General features: G+C 44.5%; 1 protein-coding gene across 3 annotated transcripts in view; it reads right to left on the bottom strand.

The window, feature by feature from the left end:
- FMNL2 (formin like 2) overlaps positions 1-18975 on the bottom strand; it is a 311735-nt gene extending 292760 nt beyond the window's left edge. For all 3 annotated transcript variants that reach the window (XM_082630361.1, XM_082630362.1, XM_082630363.1), the window contains exon 1: positions 18442-18975. In XM_082630361.1, coding sequence (XP_082486487.1) covers positions 18442-18558 — 117 coding nt within the window. In that variant the 5' untranslated portion in view covers positions 18559-18975. The remainder of the gene's footprint in view (positions 1-18441) is intronic.
- Positions 18976-19184: the final 209 nt, after the last annotated feature.

Here is a 19184-nt window from a genome sequence, read left to right as displayed (position 1 = left end):
TGTTCTCACTCACCTTACTGTGAACTGAATCTCGTTCAGTTCATTCGCCTTCCTAGGAACAAGTGAGATCTCTCTGAAGAATGGTGATGCTACTGGTGGCTTATAGAACCCCCTTTATTGTGTGTTAGTTGCAGTTTCTCCTTACTGATAGTGAGAAATTAACACAAATAGTGGCATTCCTTTTCAATAAGCAGTCCTTCGGGTTCACCGCCTGCAGCTTGTTATTAAGGGATGGCACCTTCCTAAGTGATATCTACTCCAGGCCCACTCCATCCTCACCCCTAACCCTCCATCTTCACCAAGAGCGTACATAGCAGAACAGCTGAATGTGTGCTATGGAGACAAGAGTGCCTAGTTCAAATCATGCTCAACCATTTATTAGGTAAATTATTAAAATACCACAGAATTATTCTCAGAAATACACATGGAGCACTCACAGAGGGCTTGGCCCATAGAAAGCCCTCAAACAGGGGTAAAAATTATCATTGCAACTCTTGTAGAAGGAGCGAAATCCTCACTTGAGCAAATAAACAAGGTCAAACAGACTCCACAAATTTTCCCCTTCTTCCAAAACTATTCAATGGCTTTGGAAATGGTGATAAAAATAGCTGGATATTAAGAATTCCTCCCACCAAAATCAAAGATGAATTGGAAATGGTCCCCTGTACATCTTACAGGGGGTTAGGTTTCTGTGAGCCTCTGGTCACATCAATACATAAAACTGTTATGTGCGTTTCTGTTTAAAGTTACCGTAATATATATTGTTGATTCATTACCATTGAACTCAACCCAACAGCTCTCTAAGTCATGTCTGAACAGAGCTTATCCAACAAGCATACTTTCTCCATAAGCACACTTCAGTCTGCTTGCGCTCAGGAACACTAGACCAGGAACACCAGCACTCCGGTTGGAGGACATTTTACACAGCAAAATCACCAACAAAACACACAAAAATGTGAAAAACATGGCACTAAACAGAACTCGAAAGGACACTTGTAGACAGACAGCAAAAACAAGAAGCAGAACGTCAACTGTTCAACCTCAGCTGGGAAATTGCTCATCGGGTGACTCAAATTTTTCACCACCCTATGATCCATGAATGACCACAAAAGTGCCACAGTGCTGACTTTGGGATTATAAGTAAGTGTTTATCAAATAGGCAAACTTGCAAATCTAGAACCCCCGAATAATGAGGACCAACAGTAAATAATTTATGGTACATTCATTCAATGAATATGACTCAAAAGTTAATTGACCTAGAGCTACATGCATCAACATGAATCCTTCTCCAACCAAATGCATAAAGATTCAAAAGGACACATGGGTTACGATACCATTTCTATAAATTCAAACAATTGGAATTTATTTTTGCCAAATGTGAATAGGAAGGACACATGCCAATTCAGGGTATGTCTGCTCTGAAGGGGGAAGGAAGGAGATGAGGAGAGAGAAGCTTGGACTGTATTTCTTTAGGTCTTTGGGTATTTCATCCTACTATTCAGTAATGTTGAGACTATTTCATTAAGAACATACCCGTTAGGACTATTTCTCATAGTGAAGTACACATGCTGCAAAGTACACATGCACTGCACAGCATTAAACTGCGTGGAAGGAGATTTCTGCATGAAACTGCAGCACATATTTGGAGCAGTGATGCAAACCACTTAACAGCAGGATAGACGACAACGATTACAAGGGTCTGTTTGCACAGAAGGAAAGGATGCCTGTAAGAGACAGAGATGAAAAGGAGAGAGACAACGGGTCAGAGTTTTATTTCTGGATACACCCTGTGTATCTGCTGCTCCTTTGAAGTGCACGGAGTTTCTTCCCAGAAGGACGACATGCAGTCCAGGGTGGAACAATCCCAAAGCAAGCTTAGTCACCGGAACATCAGGAGAAAAACCTTAAGCCCTAAAAGAATGATTCCTAGCATAGGGGAGAGGACTTGGGAAGGAAAACTCTTGAATGGAAACTATCATAAGAAGCACAGCTGGAATAGCCAAAGACTGGGGATGACCCATCAGAGTCTTATTTTCATTGGGATAAAGCAGTGGTTTTCTTGGGGGGAGTGATGGACAAGACATCATCTAACTCCCAATTTTGTTTCTGCCCAAGAAAAACATAAATGTTTGTGATGCTATTATGTTTCACTTATAATTTTCCTCTTTGTTCACTTTTGGCAGTTACCATTATGAACATTAGGCTAAAGTCTAGGACTCTGCCAAAAATACCAACATGGTGACTGATGCGTGATTCAAAAAAGCTGTCAAAGTGGATACTCGAAAAGCAATGAGTCACATGGCTAGGCCGGGCATGCTAATATTTTTGTACCATGTTATAATCCTTTTCATCTGGACCTTCTTAAAGTTGGCTTATTACTTCCTTTCATGCAATCCTAAGCTGACTAAGGGCTACAATAAATGGCATAAGAAGCCTGACAGATTGGGTTCATACTTTCATTACTAAAATCCAAAAATTAAGCCTATTTGATATGGAAATAGGCCACCAAAAAAAATACGCACATAGCTTCAGCCCACGAGACTTAAGAACCCTCAAGGGTCTGGGAACACAGACAATGTTATCATACTAGTCTGACAGTTCTATCAAATATTCTTTTACCTCAGTAACTTTAAAAAGTAGAATGCCACTATAAAATTTAGGGCAAAAGTGACATTTATCAGCTGAGAGAAAAAGAGCAATTTTCCTCACTGGAAAGTGATGAAGAAAGAAAAATGTGTAAAAGCATCTTCAGAAAATTCTAGGCTCTCATTCCAGGATGGTGGTAGTATCTTGATTTGGTTTGGGACTGGCCTCAGTTTCATAAGCTCTGTCTGATTCAGCAAGATTTACTGTGTAGATAACAGATAATCAAACAGATAATAAGGAACCTTCTAGAGAAAAAATACAGCAAGGGGTTACTGGGGTAATGCAACGTGTAATGACTTATGACTCTGTTTCCTAGATGGAGTCAGGTGGCACTGTATTCTTGATTTGAAACAAGGACACAACTTTTATTGGACAATGCTCTTATCTCAAACAGAAGGCCATCTACACAAGTTACACAAATCCTTTTTTTTTGCCACTACTGGAATCAGAATAAAGTCCGAATGACTCCATCCATCCCAGATTGAAGCTGGAGCCAAACAAAACATCAACTGCAGTTTCTTCAAGGCCCAGATGGTCACAACCTTGAACGTATTTTCTCATCGGAACTAGCTGCCTGGCGGTCACACTGCAGTCAGTACACTGCATGTTGGTCCTCTGCCCAGTTATGAAGATGCTAACACCTCCCCTGGCTCTGAAATGGAACAATCCAGTGCCCTGAAACAACAGGCTTTTTTTTTCCTAGGTAGGACAAAACATACAGGAGTCAGGATAAAATACCCAAGTAGAGGCTGCACACCAATGGACCAGACCTTTGGAAACATTCATTTGTGAAAGAAGGTCAGTAAGTGCAATCTAAGGCGGAAAAGCCACCGTAAGCCATCATCAGTTCAATTCCAGGTGCTCTTCACATTTGTGGCTGATAACGATTTCACTAAAGTTATCCGTGAGATTCACAGGAGCCCTGTTAGAGTCCACAGCCTAGCCCCTCAAGTCAGGGCTTTAATAAAGGCAGATTAAAAGGGTACAAAGTAATCAGAACCACCACTTTTGGGGAAGCGTGTCCCTGAGTGCCACAACTTTACCAGACTAAGCAATGTCAGTTAATATTCACAACAATCCAAAGAGGTAGGTCTGGAGCTCATACAACATGCGTGTCTACCCAGGCTTAGAGAGGTCACCCAACCAGTAAGCAGCAAAATCCTGATTCCAACTCAGGTCTCGTCCCAAAGCCTATGCTCGGAAACAAGTGCTTTTTAAACTAAGCCTTTTTTAAACAGTTCAGTCAAATGCCCAATTCTGGGTCCTGATGGTCCAATGCCATCCCTTCCTACGATAAGCTTTGTAGAGAAGGCTGCCAACTTTCTAGCAAAGTGAGTGTAACGGACATTTCCTTGGTTTCCAATGCTTGCAACCGAGAGGAGGAAGACTCCTAGTCTATTGCTCTTCAGAGTAGAATCCTCTACCACCTTAAAGGTTGTCCCTGGGAATTAGGACTTTTTACCAGATTCTTCCAAGTGGTTGGCACGCTTACACACACCTGAATCTTTAAGCATTCAGGCACAGACCAGAATTCATTTTGTCTGTACTTTATGAATTACGACTTTTGGCCATATTAATTAACTTGTCAAGATTTATCAGCTTACCTGAAATGTTACAAGACTAACCTTAACATGCCCTTCTATAGCCCATTATATACACAGCACATACGTATATGATAAATGCTTTTTAAAAAGGCTATTATTTTCGTTTTCTTGCCTATCTCTCCCACTAGGCAGTTAATCCTCAAAGGCAGAAATGATGCTTCATGCACCTTTGTGTCCCAGCATCTTAACAGTGCCTGGCTTAGAGCACACACCCAAATAAAACATTTGTTGAACGAATGAATGGGATTGCATGGGCTCTGTTTATTAAAAATAAGCAACCCCCCAACATAAAGCCTACCAATACAAGATAATAAGGGTTGTTCCCTCACAAGGAAGTCCAAGTCTGTGGGTTATCACTGAGGGCTGATCAAAAGGCTTATTCCACAGCCTTCAAGCTGTAACAACACAGCCATTTTACTAGGGACTTTTTTTTAAAAAAACAAAGGTTCAGAGACAGTTGTCTGAAAGAGAGCCTTCAGAAAGCCTTCAGAAGACAACTGTTATTAGAAAAAGCCAGTTTGATCACAAGCTTACTTGGTTGGCCTTTACTATTTCAACAGTGGACAGTGGCTTATTCATCCAGTTCTTATTTTATCTTCAATTTTTTTTTTTTTTTTTGGAAGGACATATAGTTACTGTTGGTTCTGGGTATATATGAACAAAATTAAAACAGCCTGAAAAGTTACTGAACTTATCCTCAAAGGGCTTTCAATTTACTCTGAACCACTATGTTTATACGTATCATATTTGTATTGTATTTTCCTAGCTGAGAGTCAAAACAGTATGTTAGGAGCATAGCTTTAGAGTCAGCAAAGTTTGATTTTCAGCTCCAGTACCTCCTAGAAATGTGTGTCCTGAGGCAAGCTCCTTTACACTTCTGGAATCCTGAGTTTCTCCTAGATGAAACAGGGGTGATCCCTACCTTTCAGGTGTCCTGAGTCACCTTTAGTGTTCACGGAAATGATTAAAGAAATGCACAGTAAGTGACCTCTGCTGTTACTACTGCTGTCCGTGCATCCAAGCCACATTTAACTTGAGGCCTGCCTTAAGATCCTCGCAAGGAACAAATTCAGTGATATGTATTAAAAGGCTTAATGTGATACTGAATGGAGTAAATCTAAGGCAAGAAGAAGGTAGTGTTTCCACCCATTTTCCGGTCACTGCTGGAGGTTTGAGAGCCAAATGGTCGGGATATCCTGACATCTGCACAGAGACTTTTCTTCTGTGGCTGCTCCTTTAGTCAAGCTCAGAGGTTTTTAAACTTTAACACGCCTGAGAATTACTTTCCAGGGTTGTTCATCCAGAATTGTGCATACTGCACCTTTATGAGCAACTTAAGGGACTTCAGGGATAATTTTATCTAAACCAACTTTTATCTTATTCTTAACTTCTGATTCAAACCTCTATATAAAATTCTCATATGCCCCTTAAAATTAAAAAAAAAATTAAGGAAAGAAAGAAAAAGGGGAAAGATCTGAGCAACAAGCTAGTAGCAAGTTATAACAAAGAAGTGTCTTTTCAACCAATGGCTTCAAGCAGATAAAAAGGGCCATTCCAAGTACTGGATGCCTTCAGAGAGCCTTTACTTAGAAGGGCACTGCTACACTAATCAAATACACCATTCCCCAACTGGATGTCTCATGGGTCCAGAACAGTGACAAGACTGCAATTTGCTAAAAATCTTTTGAATTCAACAAGTGGCAGAGCTGTGACTACACAGAGCCACTTACAAGAAACAGCTCTGCTATGACAAAGGAAACAGACTCCTGCACCCCTGGTCCCAGCCTCCTCCAGCCTTCCCCATAGGTGAAGTCTGAAGCCTTCGGGGCCGACGACATCCCCCTTGCTGTTCCCTTCAGCTGCTCTGGGGTCCAAGGAATCCCATCCTGGCCCAGCAGGGGAGAAACAAATCAAGCCCTGGTTACTCCTGCTTGAGGGCTCTTACCTGCCTGCTCACCATCACTCAGATCTTAAATGAGAGCCATCACCTCACACGGTCCTATTTTATTCTCCTCACAGCACTTGCCAGCATTGGAAATCCAGGTCCATTTCATGTCTGGCTCCGCCTCCGCCCCCCCCCCCGACTCCCTCCCACCGCTGGAATGTAAGCTCCTTGAGGGCAGACAACTGGTGGGCCTCATGCAGCACCACATCCTCCAGTGCCCAGGACACTGCCTGGCGCATAGTAACTGCTAGATAAACATTTCTGGACTGTTTGATTAAAGTATAAGCCCTTCTTAAGCAGTGACAAGTGAGTAAAACTGTACAATGTAGAATAAAAAGTGCAGTCTAGCAGTGATTGGGACCAAGCGGGCATCGCTCTACTTTCTGTTCCAAGGAAGCTGTTTCTGAACACTCAAAATACACAAATGACACTTCCTCTCTGAACCCTCAGAGCTTGGTACATCTATCACAATACTGATGCAAGACTCACAATGGATAGCCCTTGTGTGAATGAATTTAGTCTAGAGGGTATATAAAGAACAAAGAACAAAAAGCCAACATTTAATGACATCTTATAACTAACTTGAAAGTATACACAGTGCAGAAGAAACAAGTGAGTTCTCTCATCGGACAGGCCTGGATTCAAATCCTGCCTCCATACGTTGGGAGCAGCTACCTTACCCCTCTGAGCCCCACCGCCTCATGTGGAAAAGGAAGATAGTGTCTTCCTCCGAGGGTGGCCAAGAGTAAAGATAATGCTTATAAAGCACAGAAAACATAAACAGTGTCTTATTTGACACTGAAATGCCCCTGGAGTTTTAGTGACCGAGGACCAAGGATGGGCTCACCAACCTCACCACCTTCTTCTGTAACTTCAAGCCACATACCTTCAGACCCTATTTGCCTCATTTATTAAGAACTCTTAGAATCACAAAAGATCATTTGCAAGCACTTTGCAAACAGCAAAGCACTAAAATGCCAAAATAAGGAATGCTGTTCACTGAAACCTACCTCACTCCCAATAACAAAGGGACTATCGTGAAGGATGTTTTACTTTACGAGAGCCCCATGGCACAGTGCTACCACTCACTCACTTGATGACAGCACATCATGACACACCAATCTGGCTTAGTGACAGTGAAAAACCACGAATTTCCTTTGGCCACTTCCACTGCCCTCCCCCTCTTCTCCTAATTCACCAGTTTTCCAAAAGGAGTCAGGCAATAGCACGATTCCAACTTATCATCTCTGAATGCTTAGTGTTCTTGGGCACCTACTAAAGTCAAGTGATATGGGGAATACCAAGGTGAGTGACAAACTGCGACAAAGTGTCATTTCAACACAAAGGCAAGCTATGTGCAATTAACAGTCAGCCCAGAATGGCCAGTTAGATAGGTTCTTTGAGCAGCTACTCAATTCCTGGGCCTGTTTCAGGGGGCACCATTCTCTGATCAAGTTATTAATTATCTGCTAAGACCCGTCCCTGGGCCAAGCTGGATAAGGAGAAGCTTCCAGGGCCTTTAAGGTGTGATCCTTACCTTCCAGGAGCCCACAGTGCAAACTGGCAAATAAAACAGGGACATAAACAGATGGCTGACAGTGTAATGAGTGACTACAAAGCGATACATAAAAGCATCTCTGGGCTTCCCTGGTGGCGCAGTGGTTGAGAGTCCACCTGCCGATGCAGGGGACGCGGGTTCGTGCCCTGGTCCGGGAAGATCCCACATGCCGCAGAGCGGCTGGGCCCGTGAGCCATGGTTGCTGAGCCTATGCTTCCGGAGCCTCTGCTCCGCAACTGGAGAGGCCACAACAGTGAGAGGCCCACATACCGCTAAAAAAAAAAAAAAAAAAGCATCCCCTTATTTTACAGTCACACCTCCCACAAGGTGATATTTAATCCAGGGCCTCATGAGTAAGAAAAATAATTTATACTATAAAGAGATCAAAGAAGAGTCGTTTTTCCCACCTCCCCCAAGCTGATGTGGGTCTGCAAGGACACAAGAAAAAAGTGGAATTTCAGAAGAGCCCTGAAGGCTGGATATAAGTTCAATAAGCAGAGAAGGCAAGGGAGCACATCTTATGTAAGAGAATCACGTGAGAAAAGGCATAGTGGAGGGAAAGTACAAGCCTGCTCTGTGGACAGAGATAAAGCAATCTCCATGTCGGGGCGTAGGAAGGAAACAGAAAAGAAGATGGGTCTGGCCAGACTGTGGATGGCTTCAGTGAGAAAGCGAGTGGAGGGTAGGGGGATGTACAGAAGTTACAGAGGAGACGATGGAAGGTAAACCATTAACAACAAACACAACCAAAGAGCCTCTCAAACTGGATCGACATCTGCAGTAATGTAACAGGGCTTTGATGCAACAATGGAACCAGAAGATGAAATTTACAATCTTATACTTTTTAATATTTCAAAAGAATCATCAAGGTGACAAAACCTAAAGGCTGAAACTTAGGTGTAAAAGGGAATACACAAAACCTATGCCCAATGCCAAGTACTGAAACGCAAAAGGGCCAATGCTCATTGTCAACTGTGGAAATCCCTCCCTGCTTCACACTTTATTCTAGGAATACAAATCAAAATATGTTCTTCTCACTATTACGAAACACAGAGATACTCTACAAATACAAAAAAATACCATTAGGGTTATCAGTGATGATGCAACTAAAAGCAGCGGTACGCTACTGTAAAGTCAATATTTCCTAATGGTTAGGCCTCCTCGGACTGAGGAAATCTCTGGAAGGAAGTGGTGGGAACCTCACGGTTAGAATCATTTAGAATCAGACCACAAGGCACAATCCTGTGGCCTATTTTCTTCCACGTAAGTCGGGGCAGCTGGGGAGGCAAGGAGCCAAGTGAACCCATGTTTGAAGAAAAACAGGGAGACTGAGATTCCAATTTCTGAACTCAGGGCTGGTTACAGCAGTGTGTTCAGGTTGTGAGAGTCCATCAGGCTGTACACTTACGATACGGGCCCATTTCTGTTTGTATATTATTTGACAATTAAAACAACTTTAAGGATGATTAGGAGATATCATCCCAGAGAACAACAAAAAGAGGAATTTTTAAATTTCTCCGTTATCGATAGAAAAATTAAGGGAACTTCTGACAATTATTGGTGAAAGAAAATATAGATGTCTAATGTTAAAGAATTACTCCATTAAATGAAGACCATGACCTGGTAAATTCACAGGTCATCTGAAGATTTCTAATCCAAATAAATGCTTTCCAAAAAGCCTATCCCGAGACTCAAAACTTTTACAGTGAAAGGACACTGAAGAAGCTGAACACTGGCAGGCTGAATGGTTCCACAAACCTAGGAGGCCACACAGTTCTAAATGGTCTCTCCAGGTTTGCATCTAGATGGCCTGATTAGTTGGCAATAGAATCATGATTTTGTGTTAGGCCTGTAGAATCACTTCTGAGTTTATAGCATCCTAGTCCCAAGACATCTGGACTGAATTGGCTTCCTAGGTTCATCAGGCAGAAGTCCTTGGGGATAAAGAATCCTAATTAGTCAAGATTGTCACTAAAGAGGAAAAGCTTCCTTAGAAGAACCATAAGGCTGACCATATTGTGGACTGAGAGGGCCAGAACTCAAAGTGACCTACAAAGCTATTCACATGATTCATCACCTTTCCATGCTGGTTCCCCAGCTATCACAAATAAGACATTTAGTGGTACTGAATTCACAGAACAATGTTGCCATGGTGCAGGTCCAATCATGTTCTATCCAACTTCTCCTACTGTTAGTTATCCTAAGGCTTCCTTCTATACATACATACATACACACACACACACACACACACACACACACACAAGATCATTGTTCGCTGAAGGCAGATGAGATTATTTTCAATCTTTCTGCCACTGTAAAAGTCATCTTCTTAACCTTCCCCACCAAAGTAAAACTCCATTATTCTTTAATATTCCCATCTAAATCCATGCCTTCTTTTGCCCTGTCCCAATTACTAGAAAGTTTCATCTGCTCATAAACCAACTACCTACATTTCCTGGAAAGATGTATATTTCTAGACGAAAATGAGACAATTGCTGCTATCCTCTCAGTTCAGAAAACCACATACGCTGTCCCTCTAACCCCAAACCACAATTGTTAAAGATTATGAATAAGGGGAATGTCTATTTGTTTATAACTATTAAAGGAATAACCAGAGTCTTGCACTGAGAACAACCAGCTCATTCTTGACCTAGCAACCTATTTATCTTTCTATTCTCAAAGCTAATTGCTCATATAAGCATGCCAATTTGCCGTGATTATAGGATTCTTAATAAATGAATGTTGTTTACATTTCACAAGTGTATTTGAATTTCACTCCGGGAAGCCAAGCTCATCCAGTCTTTGTAAGTGGTAAAACCAGAGATCAAAGCAAAAGGCCTGCACTGAACCAACAAACGTTAGGCTTGAGAATAGAGGCCTAAGCAAAAATACAAGTGATTTATTGATTGGTCTGCCCCAGAAGTACACTTCAGGGTCACTGATCACTCTTTAGCTATAATATATAGAACTTTCCCTGCAAATTTTCATTATGGTCATTTCTTAAATGCATAGTTAAATGAATCTAACATTCAACAGGCTTTGATCCATCTCTTCTGTATTTCTCATCTTGGTGCTTTTGGTTGGATCAAATGTCTTTAAGAGCTTTTTTTTTTTTTTTTTTAACCTTTCTCAACTTTGCTTAATTTCTCTAAATTTTTGCTGTGGTTTTAACTCTTATGCTTGGTCTTTGGGGCAGGTAGGGAAAGGGGAAAAACTGCTCTAGCACGTGGCTTCTGAATCATGGCTGCCCGCTCACATCTCCTAAGGAGCTTTAAAATATCCTGATGCCCAGGTCACACTCCAGACAAACTTATCAGAATCTCTGGGAGTGGTACCCAAACATCTGTTTTTGAGGGTTCCAGGTGATGCTGATATGCAGCCCAGTTTGAGAAGCACCACTTTAGCCTGTCAATCCCTTCATCACCTACCTGAATAAAGTGCTCAGCCAAACTTCCAAGGGAAAAAGAAAAACAAAAGAGAAGGCAGGTTCCTGAGCAAATCCTCAACTCAAGGCAGGAACTGAGATAGGTGACTGACCAGCACCAGGCAAGGGGCCAAAGTGTGAACGACTTGACACCTTTCCCAAAGCCAACCAGTTTTTAGGATAAACCAGGCCAGGCACACCATCTACCATATGGAAGTCAATCAAGGGAGATTACCCCTGGAGATAGCAAGGTGTAAACACCTCAAAGTTTTCAGCTTCTGTGGTGATGGATGCAGCAGCTTATCAATGCAACAAAGCTTCTTCAGCAAAGAACAAAAGTGGACTAAGGTTACATGTGAAATAAGAGTCACTGAAGCCAGTTCCAGGTGGCACAAGAATGCTGAAGATGTGACCAGGGAAACAGCTTTGGTGTGCCCTAGAAACTATAAAAAGTTTGCAATAAGGGGCCAGACCATGAGCTCTGATGCCACTGGTCATGTTTTCTTGGTCAGTTTTTTAAGAGTGTGAAAAGAAAGTCCACTGCTATCTGTTTACAACATATACCACCATACCTCCAAGTACGGAGTTAGTGTTTCCCAATTTAGGGATTCTGAGCCATCCTGGTCCACATTTGTGGGCCTCGGTTGAATCACAGTTCATGAAACAGCTCTCTGACCTACCAGCTCTTCCCTAGACATCCCTTCCAAATTATATCCACCAGAAACTGCATAGTCCTTGGTGTTGTGTTGAAAGGACAGGGTGGGGGGAGGCGGTAAGGGGTGTTGGAGAAGAGGATGCGGTGACTGGGGAAGGAAGATCACCCTGCAGTCTGAGCAGATACCATCTTAAAGGGAAGACAAGAGATGAGTTACCTCTGCCTGCAGTGCTCAAGTAGGTGAGAACCAAGAAGGTGCATGAGCCTGTCTACAGAAACCACCTATCTCAGTTCCTGCAATGGAGGAAGGTAGGAAAGGTCCCCCACTGTAGAGTGGAAGAGCCACTCTACAAGAGTGGGTCCACCAAGCAGCTGCACAGCTGGGAACCCACCCTCCCTTCTAAGCAAGTCCAGTCTGTTCTTTTATAGGGATTCACTGCCTTGTTTCTAAGAGGAGTCCAGGTACCACTGCTCTCTTGCAATGGAGAGAGTGTCTTCTGGAATCAGTGCCTCTTTAATTAGCCACTTTTTTTTTATATTACTTCCTCAGATACAAGGGCCAGGGAGCCCACTTCACCTTGTCCTTATTCCCCAAGCCCTAAGGATGAAAAGAAGAGCACAGTTCATGAAGACCAAGCCCTTCAGGCAACAGTTTTTGTAAAGTCGAATAAATTTCTAGAACAAGCATGAGCCTACACTACTTTTTCTCTTCTTTGAGCCCAGGAGGAGCCTCCAAGGAGACCCTTCTCCATTCTCGGGTGCTGTAACTCTTTTTCCAAAACCTGCATGTGGCAGAGTCACCTCAAGAACGTCACCGTGCAAGCCATGAACTTGCTGGAGCCTGGGCTTAGAAAGACCTTCCAATTATCAGCATTTTTCATACAACTTCTGTCTAAGCAACTCTAATGGAAAGCTCAGTCTCCATTTTTTGACAACTCTAAATATTAGAACACTTTTCCTTATGCTTATGTGACTTTCGGTCACTGACCCTGGAAATTCTACTCTCTAGATCAGACAGAATACAGCTACACACTTTTCTACACAAAACATCTTCAAAATGAGAAGTCAGCTAATGGCTCACAATATATCATGTTCCAGAAGTTTTACGCTTCCAAGTGCTATGATTTCAAAAATCTTATGACCATCCTAACAGTTCTGTCAAACTGTATTCCCATTTACAGAGGAAGAAAACCGAGGATCACAGGAAAGAAGTGCCCAAGTTGATGCAGATTGTGATTCTAGAAACTAGGTCTCCCACTCCTGGAGTCAATGCTGTTTGCTAAATGAAAGGCCACAGGTGAAAGTAATTCTTATCACTTAAGGGCATGCATACCTGCTCTCCCCCCATCTCATCTGTTTACAGGGCTGCCTGTCTCTCAATGGAGCCAAGCATTTGCAATTCAGAGAATAGCCTTTGATCATCTTCTATCCTAAATACCCAAATATATCCTCACACTTTTAATTGGTATTATTAGGGGGGAAATACACCCTGATAATGATGAAAGGCACCGCCCTAAGCATATATTCCCGCTCTGGAAAATAAAACAACTCAGGGGTTACTGCCTAGATGAGGCTGTAACAGCTCAAAGCACAACACTCCATCCATCCCCCTTCTCCATCTCCCTTCCCTCTCAACTGGAGAAAAGTGAGAAAACAAATCAGCACGCATCTGATGATGGCCTAACTACACACCTACCCATCCAACTGCTCAGCAGACTTCATGGCAAAAGCTCTCCTTGGAAATGGTTGAAAGGGAACAACACCTTGCAGGGGGAAATAGATTTAAATGTTAAAACTTGACCTTCCTCGTCCTTTTCACAAGTAATTACATTTGGAGCTTGTGCACTATACTGATGGGTTGTCCTCTCCCCTCTGATGTGGAAAACCTGGACTTCCCAACTAAGGTAGTTCAAGACTGCCTTGAAAGGGAAAACTGAAGAGTACACTTTTGGACCAAATCAATATTTAACTCCATGCCTGAAAATAGAACAGCACAGTGAAGATGCCAAAACGGATGTCATCTAAAGAGAAACATCAAGTACAGCGCACTTGGGTCGCTTCGAAGAAATTTCTGCCAGCTTTATAGTTTGAAACTTGCACTTACCAGATTTAGAATTTTTTTTAAACAGCTTTATTGCTAGTTCCAGACCTTTTTTTTTTTTCTTTCACTCTTTCTTTCCAGTTCTAAGCCTAAGGAAGCATAATATAATGGGGGCGGGTGGGGGTAGGGGAGGAGATCTCCAAATCTGGCTAAAAAACCTAGACTGGTTATCTAATAACTGCATGGCCTCAGGCAACTTAGGGAATCTTTATTTCCTCATCTATAATGTTACTGATAGCTGGAGTTACTGTGAGTTTTAAATGAGAACATGGAAGTGCAGGGCACACTCATAGTAGATGCTCAGAAAATGTTCCCACTTTTTCCTAAGTACAGTCACTACATTCAACCTCAGGGCAAGAAAAAAAAAACTGAAAAGGAAACTGACTCAAACTAATCAAACACCAAAGTAGTTCCCGGTGTTAAACACAAGATACTAAGGCCCTAAACCATCACTTCCTAATCTTTTTTAATCTGTTTGCAGAGCAGCCTGACATCTGCTATCACACAGATATGGCAGCCAGGATGGGGGGCTTACAATTATCTTTTCCTCTGAAACTCAAAAAGGATCCTTAGGACAGCTCCTCGACAATGGGATTGAGGGGCTTACATTTTAAATTGTAAACAGTGACTGCAAGCCAAAAAATAGTGAACAATATACAGAGCATCTAACGTCCAAAGAGGTATTCTTGGACAAAGACCATCAATTGTTCACCACACCCAAAATCACCTTCATAGCATCATCTTTAAGAATAAAGGACATTGGAGTATTTGTGTGTGTATTCCCAACAATTAGACAATATTTAACAAATACAATGGAGAGCCACTTAGATAATTATAAATGTGTGGGACCCAAAAAACACGGACAAATATTACTTGTAAAATACACAAAATATATACACCTTAAAGGAACAAAGATTGAAGCAGATGATTAAATTTATAATTTATGAAACACTTCCATGGAAGAGTGTAACAGAAACATCCGACACACACAAAGGCATATCACCTTATGGCTCTACCTGACAGGCAGGTCCAAGGATGCAAATAGTTAAGTGTATACAAGGAGTCAGTAATCTTTTCCCTTAAATATAAGTATTATAGTTACTATTGTAATGATGCTGAAGACAACTTCAAGGAGGGAGAAGACTTCTCAGGAGAATGAAACTCCTAAGACTTGGATCCAATTTTTACTAGTCATTAATTACAGGAAGTTCAGTAACTCAAATCTCTACTCAAAAATCTCATTTTCTGGGCTTCCCTGGTGGCACAGTGGTTGAGAGTCCGCCTGCCGATGCAGGGGACACACGGGTTCGTGCCCTGGTCCGGGAAGATCCCACATGCCGCAGAGCGGCTGGGCCCGTGAGCCATGGCCGCTGAGCCTGCGCGTCCGGAGCCTGTGCTCCGCAACGGGAGAGGCCACGGCGGTGGGAGGCCCGCGTACCGAAAAAAAAAAAAAAAAAAAAATCTCATTTTCTTTACTATTTAAAAACCCTTTTTTTAAAGTCTATCCCCCTCCACTGATCTTTTTTTTTTAATTTTACTTATGTATTTTGGGCTGCACTGGGTCTTCACTGCTGCATGCGGGCTTTATTCAGCAATCTTTTACTCTCTCATCCTTCCATTCATGCCCACTAATTTTTTAGATACATACGATTTAACTCATGTGGACCGATGGGGGTGGTGGGGGACAGTCACTGAGTAGGTTTCATCTCTTAAGATTCTCCAGAAATAGATGGACTTCTGTCATTTAAATTTTTATTTACTCTTCCCCAATGCTTTAAATAATCTAGAGCTTGGTGAGGTGAGAGGAATTGTTTTCCATGCCTGAAATGGCCCAATTATTGATGTAAGCCATATTTACAATGAGGTGCTTGTATACTTTCCTGTACAGTATTACTATCCTGTTTTCCTCCCCAAACACTTATATGATCTTTATCATATAGGAAATAAAACTAGTATCAATAATGCCCACAGTATTCCCATTATCTCAGGGCGGAGAATTCCTCCATATATATACTTTAAATGTTACCACCTATAATCTGTCCTTCAAGCTTGATCTTCAGAATTAAATGGTTCGATCTATTTCTTAAGCAACTCATGAAGAAAAGCACAGTTGAGAGCATCACATGTACAACTTTGGAAAAAAACTGACCACTAGAAAAGTCACCATAACTCTGTACTTCTATCAGCCCATAAAGATGATTCCTTTTAACTCCTCTTACAGCTTACTCCAAAGAGCAGGTGGAGCTGACCAGGGAGTGTTACATGAAACACCAAGTTAATCGTCCAAGTGCATCCCTAACAAGAGGGCCCCCAAGCTGAGACTTTCCCAAAACCTTTGTTTTAATCCAAAAAAGGTCAGCCTGGTATTTTTTGGTTTTGTTGTTTGTTTGTTTTGAAAGGCTTAAAATATTCTAAGCAATTAAGGAACCGCATCCAGTACTTGTGTGTGACACAGTAGAGTAAAAGTAGCCACACAACCAACCACTGCCCCAAAGAGCATGTGATATAGAATCATGAATTTCTACATACTGAATTTGTGACTTCTAGACTTAATAGTAACACAAACCCACCATGTTAAGGATGGGACTTTTTTTTCTAAAGAGTAATTCATACCATGTGTCATTAATCAGCAGGGTAACTGAAAGCTCATGCAAAACATGCTATTCCAGTTGAGAATTTAATTGCATTATTGTTATTATCTGGTTTTCCTGTGTCACTGGCCCTCCCACTTCAAGTGTCCACGTACACACACACACACACACACACACACACACACACACACACACACACACACACACACACACACACACACACACACACACACACACACACACACACACACACACACACACACACACACACACACACACACACACACACACACACACACACACACACCCCCCATGGATGGAAACACAGAAAACCCAGAGCTAAGAACTATGTTGTCTGGTAGGAAGAGGATTTTGAATTAAAAAGGTTTGTCCCTGTAAAGACAGGTCAAGTATGCACCCAGGCTGCCTTGAGAAGTAATTAAGCCTATGCTGTTTCATTTCAGAGTGTCTCATTCTGCACAACAGTGGGAGCAGCTGCGGGAGATCACAGACCATGCAAAGCAAGACAGGCAACCTCATCTATCTCCCTACTGCCACACCAGAGTTTCCAGGTGGTGTGAAAAAGCTTGTGGCCTCTTCTTCCACAGAGCACAAAGCGAATCTGCCATCCAGAACACTACTCCCCATATCAAACCAGCCCCTTTTAAAGGCCTGAGGAGAGGCAATTTAAACGTCCCAGTATTCAGACTCTGGTTGATTCCCAAAGTTGTCAGGTTACATGCCCAAAACCCGCACACAGATGCAGAATTCGACTGACTTCAGCACAAGTTTCTCTTGCTGCCTAGCACTGTAGAATGTAGAGATTACTAGCTAGGAAGAGGCTACAAGAGTAAGTATTAGAAACGCTTCCAATCTTGCCTGTTTCCCTCCCAACACCCCTTGAAAGAGGCTAGGACACTAAAAATCAAAGTCTGGGGACCAACTGCAGTACAGATTCTGGCTGGGTCGAGGGGGGAGGCCGCCACACCCTCCTGAGCTCACAGCACTGACAGTCTCTGGCTGGGAAGCGCCCAGAAACTTAGTCCCAGCAGGAAAGGGAGAAAGAAGGGAGTCTTCAATGTCTCAGGTTTGCGAAGCTGGAAAGCTAGGAGAAGCGGATTTCGGGAGGAAGTCAGAGACTTGGCTGGGTGTGCTGGGGGAGGGGAGGGGAGGGGTCGCCCCTGGGGTCAGGTCAGCTCGCAACACGTCCCCGCAAAACTGCACATTTTTGTGATTTTAACATTTAAGACCAAAAGAAACGCGCCGAGACGAAGCTTCTCTCTCGCCTGATGTCCCCCTCCTCGCTTAGGGACGAGGGTGCCGCACCGCCACGCGCGGGGTTCCTTCTCTTTCCCTTTTGGGGGAGCTCCCCTCGGCCAAGCCACGACGTCCACCTCCAAGTTCGCCTTCCCGCACAGCGCAGCGCGGCGCGGCACCCCTGGCCGGCCACATGCGCCCATCTGCCCCGCACCCCTCAGGACCCGGGCTGGGCGCCCGCTGGACGTCCTCGAGGACTCGGGGTTTGCGCGAATTTTTTTTTCTTAAACAAAAAGCCTCAGCAGCTCGCCGCCCCCTCCTCCCCGGCCCGCGCTACCTTCCCTTCACGCCCACGCCACACCTCCCGGGCACACGCGCTGCGAGGTGCCTCTCCCGCCAGACAATGGGTTCAGGGCCGACCCGCCAGGCAGCCAGCCCCGAGACCCCGGCCCCATCCCGGGACGCCGAGAAGGCCGAGCGCGGGGGGCTCGGAGGAGGGCGGAGAGGAGGCGGGGGAGGCCACAATGGGCGAGGTGGGAGCCTCCCCCTTGGAACAGGAGGCTCGCTCCCGGCGCCGGGAGAAGGGGAGGGGGCGGGGGTCAGCTGCACCGCCTGGTCGGGGGCCCGGGGCCCTGCTCCCGGCCGCCGCCGCGCACTCACCAGCACGATGGCAAATCGCTCCTCCAGTTCACCTGGCTCGGGCATCGGCAGCTTCAAAGGCACGTTGTGCGCCCTGAAATCGGTCTGCTGTGAATCCATGCTCCCGGCGTTGCCCATGTTGGCTGCACACCGGGGCCAGGGGCTGCTCCGGGCCCCTTGCGTCCGCGTCGGAAATCAGAACAGCTCCCGGCGGCCGGCTCCCAGCGCTGGCGCGACCTGCCCGGCTCCCCGCCCTCCGCTGCGCCCCGGCGACTGTGCAGCGCGCGCCGCTCTCTAGCAGCGCTCCGAGCCAAGCCGCCCCCCGGCCTCCCTCATGCTCCCCGCCGCCCCAGCGCCGCCCCGGCCTCCTTTCCTCGGGAGGGGTCGTCAGGGCGCCGGGCGCCTATCTGCATGTTGCTTCGCTGGCACGCCACCCCCTGCCAGTAATAGCGGCCAGCGGGCGCGTGGTTGCTCCGACTCAGTCTCCCGCCTGGACCGTGGCCGCCGCTGACACTTCCAGCTCAACGCCGGCGAACTCAACGCTGGCTCTGCCAGCACCTCGAGCAGACAAATGCAGCCTCGCGCTCCCGACACAATGCCCCCTCTCGCCCGGCCCCCGCCCCCTCCCCCGCCCCGGCTCCGCCCACTCGCCCCGTGGACTGCCGGGACCAGTAGTTTCTGCCCAAAGTGTCCACACTCAGAAACCACGCCGCTCTGGAGGGCCAGGCGGGGTTAGGGCCGCTTGCAGCAAAGACAATCTGTAC

This window comes from Mesoplodon mirus, assembly GCF_964341445.2.
Source record: "Mesoplodon mirus genome assembly, chromosome: 8".
Lineage (NCBI taxonomy): Eukaryota > Metazoa > Chordata > Mammalia > Artiodactyla > Ziphiidae > Mesoplodon > Mesoplodon mirus.
This window is presented reverse-complemented; position numbering and strand designations above follow the sequence as displayed.